The following is a 6,909-nucleotide window of genomic DNA, read 5'->3' as shown; positions in this document are numbered from 1 at the left end:
CAAACTTGTCACTCATATTCAAGTCATTTTGAATATAACTCACAGTTAAAAAGTATAGAAAAACTTAAACAAAGAATGTACACAACGAGAACGACTGATCGACTAAACAAAGGGAAATTGTGAGTAAACACGTTCTGTAGAGACGCTATAACGGTCGAAACTTGATGCGAAGACCTCTATACTTCAAATTTGAAACACGATAACAATCATAGGTAACTTCTGCTAGTTTACAAAGCCTCGAAATAAAAGGAAAAACGAGCATCGCCATATTAAACGAAAAATGTGATTTTAGAGCATAAAAGTTGTTCGGTAAAAATTTATCTAAACGAACTTTGAGTTTAGATCTGTACTTGGGCGATGTAGATTTTGATTCTTGGATAGTTTTAGCATGATTTAGGCAGATAAAAATAATGGCGAAAAAATTTTTTTTTGGTAGATGTTACCCTTAAAGGAAATGAATTTAGGTAAATTCGATTCAAGTCTCAGACGAAACACAGAACTAGAAAGCTAACATTAGATTGAATAAATATCAAAAGAATATTGAAAAGTGTTTTTGTTTTAAATTAAACACTTGATTTATTTATAACAAACCGCGTGTTTTCTCTCTCTCTCTCTCAATATAATGCAAGAATCAATTCCTATGCGTAGATTTTTTGTTCACTCCACAACACTGAAGTTATATCAATAATAATTTTTCCTACCTATACCACGCTTAAACTTGGATGTGAATTGTTTTTCGTTTTTTTCTTCCTGCTCGGGTTTATGGGGCACGTGAAGAATTTGATGCAGCATTTTTGCGTTTGCCTGATTTCCTAGTAATTCCGTAAGCTCTTCTTCGGATTTATGTAGCAGTTCTCTCAAATTTTTACATTTCTTCATCACCTTACCGATGTTTCTTGAATTAATACCAGGTAACTTGATAAGAAAATCGTGAATGTTCGAATTCGCACGCTCAGCAATATGGTCAGTGTCGTTGGGTTCGTCGACATCATCTGATCCAACCAAAACTGCTGCTTCAGGATCTGGTTCCAATTTGCCTTGTTTCAATTCCTCGAATAACTGAGCTGTTGCATATGGGCTTGGGGACCAAACCAGTTTCATTTTCGGAAAGTGTAATGTCAATAATTGCAGTTTTTGTGTGATATCTGCGTTAGAAGAATCTCCAGACATCATAAAGTGTCGCTGTAGATGAAATGGTTTATTCTGATCGAACTCTATCAACAGAATAGGTTTACTGTAGCATCGCGTCATCTGAATACACTGGTTATACAAACGTCCAGAATTCAGTGAACCAATTAAATCAGAAATTGATTTACGTTCTACACAGATTTCAGGTGTTAGGATATAGTCTCCAATCTACAAAAAAGTTAGTTGATTAATGTTGTGCTGCAGAATCTTATACGTATAACTAACCGCTATTGTAAGTGGAACTACTTCAATCCCCCGTCGATGGATCAAACAAGGTAAATCAGATCGAAACTCTCGCATATCTACAATTATCCGTGGAATAACAACAGTTTCTTCATCCGTTTGTTGTCCACCTGCTTTACGCGAAGAAACTTCCAGTTTCTTCTGTAGCATTGCTATTGAGTCTTCAGACTTGCCGTCTTGATACTCAGGAACCACCATTGTCTTATTTTTTTAGTATAATAAAAAAGAATCATTAAAACATTTTCACGAGCATAAAATATCTACTAACAGTCCGTGGCATATTTTCCAGGGAATGTTGTATTTAAATCAAATAAAAGAAAATACTTACACGCTTAGTGTCAATGAGTAATTCAAATGATTGTTTCTCCCTTCGCAGTGAAGTCAAATATGATTGTTCTTCAACAGTTTTGGAGTGAATAATTACAAACACACGAACTCTAGTCAGTTCTTGGCGCTGTCTGCGAGCTTCGAATATCTCGATCGTTCGAACAGCCGTTACATTACTATGATACATAATTATGTAACGCGGCCTAATCTCTTCTAACGTCCGGTCTAATGAAGCAAACCCGTTATTTTCACTTTTGAAAGTTTGAATGAAAACTAATGGCTTATTGCTCTCGGCTTCAATTTTCGTGATGTCCATATTTTCCAACTCCGAAAATGACTCGAATTCCCCATGTTCCATCTGTGTTGCATTGAATAAATCTTGTTCAGCACCCTCTTCACTAACAGTTCGATTAACATCTTCTTTCTGTGACATGGTCAGTACATAGGAATCTCGAAAATAAATATAATCTTCGCTTTCCTCCTCAGCAAACAATTCAGACTCTATCCCAGAAAGCTGCACAGAGGCATCCTCTTCTTGATTTCGTTTTTGGTGTTCATCATCTTCTATTGCTTTTTTTGCAGCTTCAACCCGTCGCCTAGCGATTCTTTCTTTAAGAAAACCAGCGCTAAGATTCGAGACGTTCGTTTCGACGCCAATGTTATTTGTTTTTTCTTTTGTAAGTACTGACTTGATATTTGACTCAATCTGTTGTATTTTGAACGGATTTTCATCCGAACACTTGTCAATATCACTGTAACGTTGGCTTAGCTTTGAAACTGAGACGTCGTTTTTCATTGCGGTGTAGAGAAGATATCTCTCTGGACCTTGGGTAAGATATTGATTTAATTGGTAGCATGTTCGTGCATCCTGGCATAGTACAAGCACCTTGACTTGTTGTTGCAAATATTTTCGTCGTTCTTCTGGGTTTCGTATCTTTTTTGCTGCATCCTTTATATTAGCAGGAATGTCCTGCCGGAGAACATCAGATAAGGCCTTCCATTTCGGACAAAACTCAGGTTCAAATTCTAGAATATCAGAATTGAAGTGGTCAACTACATATACATTCATACGAAAATCAATTGTTTCATACCATCGTTTTTATTATAAACGCGCTCCTTCGCGACATTGAACATTTTTTCTGCTGAGTCAAGGATAGTCCACCCTGAATTACTAAGAGCATACTCCTTAGAACGATATTTTCTCATATTCGCATAAACTGTAACTGCATCATGATAAATAGTTGATCTGGAGAGTAAATAATATTCGTTACCGACAGCCCATTAACGATTATTTGTAGCTCACATCATTAAACTGCGTAGAGACTTCAAATCAGCCACAATTAATTTCGTCTGTGAACTCAGTTGATGCCAGATGGTATCTAATTGCGCTTGGAGAATTTTGTGGAAGTTTTTCGTAACACAATTTTCTACCGTCACTTCTTGCAGCTCAACATTGCGGTTGAGAGTTTTAATATTTTTCACCAAACAGTTCATTATATCCAATATATTACATTGCAGCAAAATCATGTTTTGACTCATGGGAATTTGCATTTCCACAACCAATGGCTCGAATGGTTTGAGCGATTTCTGAATTGAACCATGAAATCGGGGCCAAATGAAAAGTTCTTTGACAAACAAATTTCGCATAACTTTTTCGACATGGCCATAGCCATAAGTGAAAGCTTCTACATTTTTTGAAAAGGCTTTCACAAACCCATTTTTGTTTCTTTGACGGTACAGACGAAGGGCGAAAGCTTCTTGACATGATTCAATGATTTCATGTGCCTTTAGCACGAATATTCCTGTTATCATTTCTACAGGTATGCGGTTTTTGAGCAAATCTACTACCAAAATCCTGGTACTGATAAATTGAATTCCTCCGAGTAAATAATTTTTTTCACGCTCTGTTGCATTGGTGGATGATTCATGAATATATTGACGATCCAACTCAGCCGTATACAATTTTTCCTCGAAATCGGTACAATTCATTACCAGGACTAATGTTGAAGGGTCACAAAATATTTTAAGCAAGTTCAGCAATACTTTTTCATATGTTATTCCTCTACAATTGTTAAAAAATTTCTTTATTCAAGATCAATGTTTGAATTTGATTCAACGTACTTAGCGCAAACTACTAATCCATCAGCATGAAGTAAATCGAAAAACATTTGCCGTTCGTATTCTAACATAGCAATACTATGAACTGCAAGAAATTCCTCAGCATTCATCAATTCGCCAAGGGCTTGTTCTTCTTGAATTTCATTAGAAAGATCCGTTTTCTGTTCAGCTAGTTCTGCAGAGCATGCCAATTCCTCATCGAGTTCATCGTCGGCTTCTAAACTCATTTTGGAGATTTTACTGATATTACTAACGTTTCAAACACAGGTAATAACATCAAAAGACGAAAGCCAAACTAAACAAAAATTGAAAAATGACAAGGGGGTGATTTGAAGATAACGCCAGAATCACTGATATTTACACTGTTAGAAAGAAAAACACCTTTTTGAGTTTACTCTACACTCTAGCTGCAAAGTGCCTAAAAAGATTGTAAAAATTATCTAAATATCATTTGTTTCTTTCAAAACAAAACGCCCTGAATTCGTCGCCATATAATTTGTATGGCGGCGATTTCTGAGACGAATTCAGCGAGTTTTGTTTTAAAAGAAACAGATAATAATATGTTTCATATCCGGACTATTTTGTGATTATTGCGGAACGTACAATGACAATTCAAAAACTCAACACAGGCAAACATCACTCACAAATTTAGATCCTAATTAACGATTCAACAATATATTTGCCATACAAAAATGCTAATGAGTGCAAATTTGCTTTAATTTTGTACCTGTTACACCTAAAACTTGAATTTCAGTCGCTTTACATTGTATAATCGAGAATTTGTAGTTTCGCCCTTTACTATGCGCCTATTTCGTCTGCTCGACATGTCGCCCTTTACTTTGCGCCTTATTTTGATCTGCTTGACAGTATCGCTCTTTACTATGCGCCTTATTTTCATCTCGACAGTATCGCCCTTTACTATACGCCGTGTTGTATCGGAATACGCATTTTGCTTTTCCTGTTTATTTTGTTGACAACTTCGATTCCTCCCATTTATCAACACTGAAAAAAATCACACGCTCATACCAAATGCTCTTTACACATGAATACCAATAAACCAACCCAATCGTTTTAACAGGCCGACCCATATCGATTTTTAATGGAATTCATGGTATTTTGTTGTGTTTTGGCATTTGACGCGTTCTACCATTGAAATCTGAGTGTTAAAAGATTGATTTTGGTATGGATGACATGGCAAACCAAAGTGTAAAACACTTGATTTTGTCCTGTGAGGTGAAACGCAAGTGTATTTTACTTAGATATGAAATGTTTCATCTATTAGCACAGAAGCACATCTGTTCAACTGAAGAACCAAAAACGAGACAGAATCTCTTTATTTTAGGTATCGACATCTAGCGGTGGAGAGAATGCATTTTACACTCGAGAATTCATCACGCTTATATTCCATTCGGGTTATTCGCGTTGGAAGAGATTTTGAAGGCTGTTCGCACCTACGTTAACTCTCATATGCAATTGTCAAAATGTGCGTGATGACAAAAGCAAAAATATTTCCTTCCTTCTTTTTCGCATGCAAAAACCAAACAAATATCAGCAACACCGTCAACGCGAATTCATTAAACAAAAGGACCGTATGAGCTCTCGCCGCTTTTTCGTCGAGAGAATCCTTTGTTCTCCCCGGTGCTGGTATAGCGAGGGTGCCTTTTCATGATAAACGTACAGTGCCACCCGCATACGTGCAACGGTTTTTATGTAGATATATTTTTAATGAATTTCATTGTTGCCCAAGTTGAAAACTGAATATCTTGACTAACGACAATTATTTTTTTATATTGTACCTAATGTCGTAGGCAGTGCTGGTACAGCGCGTCTGATATGCATTTCTAGCAATGTTAGGTAAAAAAACGGTACGAGAAAAAAATATTGTCGTTGGTCGAGAAATTCGGTTTCCAAGTCCAACGGAAATATTCAAGTAAATCAACTAACAGGTTAAAATAGTTTCAACAGTCGTGAGGTGTACGATCCAAGAAAATTTGTTAGACAATGTTTGAATGGTTGAAAGATTTTTAGTTTAATTTGTTCTATTGACGTTGATTGTGAATTGTTACTGAATTTCCACTTCAAAGATCTCTTGAATGCGGTCCTGTGTGAAGTGCGGTCGGTCCTGTGAACTTGATTTTGATAGATTCAACTATTCAAGATCACCTTTTTGCCTGGTTATTAAAGCAAAAAAAAATAGTTTTTTGGTGCATGTTCAAACTATTGGAGCGAACTGTTCGAACGATGCACTGTAAAATCAATGTAGGATGGAACAGCAAAAAATGAATGCGAAAGCTTGGGCACCAATTTGCTGCAGAGTTTTGTTCGAAGTTGCATATCTGTTCTGTGACAGAAGTAAGTGGAATCCACTTGGCAGTAACGTATCGATTTTTTTTTATAGTGAACATGTAGTCTTCACTAATGAAACTAAAGCCTGTATCAGACTAACCGTTGTAGCGGTTGACCGTTACCGTTCCGCTCCTTTTCGACCAATCAGAGCACAGCGGTCAACCGTCGCTTGTTGTTGTTGTAAAAAATAGAATTATTTCTATTTTTACCGCCAACCGTTCCCAACGGTTGGCGACTGCTGTCATTGACATGGCAAAGGCAAAAGTGCCTCTTCACACCTACACAAAGTCACATATAGAGACTTATCGAATAAAAATGTGTGCTTCTCTTTTTGGCACACACGACAGCCAGTCAAAACATTAATAGCACCGGCAACGCTGCTTGGCGATGTCAAATTTCGACCAACGGGAACGGGAAGGAAAAAAAAAGAAGTTTTGTTTTGATCGTGCGCTAGGAACTTGTTTTTATTGCATCATTGTTTCGTTTGTTAGAAATAGTTCCAGTGCAAGTGAAAAAAACTTGGCCGTTCGTGCCTCTCCGGAGGAATATAGTCATACGGCGTTTTTGTCGTGTTCGCATAGTGTTTGTTTGGTGATGCTGAATCAGCAGGAATCACGTAGGAAAACCAGCGAACAAATTGGACACTAAATCCAGTCGTCCTCTGGGAGCTACCGACGATGTTCGAGG

At 37.0% G+C, this 6,909-nt stretch overlaps 1 protein-coding gene across 1 annotated transcript; it reads right to left on the bottom strand.

Moving 5' to 3' along the window:
• Nucleotides 1-550: 550 nt before the first annotated feature.
• Nucleotides 551-4,186, bottom strand: LOC129727466 (DNA repair endonuclease XPF). Its single transcript, XM_055685326.1, has 6 exons — nucleotides 3,880-4,186; nucleotides 3,062-3,820; nucleotides 2,850-3,004; nucleotides 1,760-2,784; nucleotides 1,414-1,632; nucleotides 551-1,356 (listed from the first exon to the last, which is right to left on the bottom strand). Exons 1-6 carry the CDS (start codon nucleotides 4,101-4,103, stop codon nucleotides 682-684), a joined length of 3,057 nt encoding a protein of 1,018 aa, XP_055541301.1. The 5' UTR covers nucleotides 4,104-4,186; the 3' UTR covers nucleotides 551-681.
• Nucleotides 4,187-6,909: the final 2,723 nt, after the last annotated feature.

The sequence above is a fragment of the Wyeomyia smithii genome, chromosome 3, assembly GCF_029784165.1.
Source record: "Wyeomyia smithii strain HCP4-BCI-WySm-NY-G18 chromosome 3, ASM2978416v1, whole genome shotgun sequence".
NCBI lineage: Eukaryota > Metazoa > Arthropoda > Insecta > Diptera > Culicidae > Wyeomyia > Wyeomyia smithii.
The sequence above is the reverse complement of the archived record's forward strand: the minus strand, read 5'-3'. Positions and strand labels throughout refer to the sequence as shown.

Coding starts and splice junctions, on each gene's coding strand:
- LOC129727466 (XM_055685326.1), bottom strand. CDS start 4,103: ATGAGTTTAGAAGCCGACGATGAACTCGATGAGGAATTGGCATGCTCT. Junction 3,821..3,879: donor GGATTAGTAGTTTGCGCTAA/GTACGTTGAATC, acceptor TAACAATTGTAG/AGGAATAACATATGAAAAAG. Junction 1,633..1,759: donor TACTCATTGACACTAAGCGT/GTAAGTATTTTC, acceptor TAAAAAAATAAG/ACAATGGTGGTTCCTGAGTA.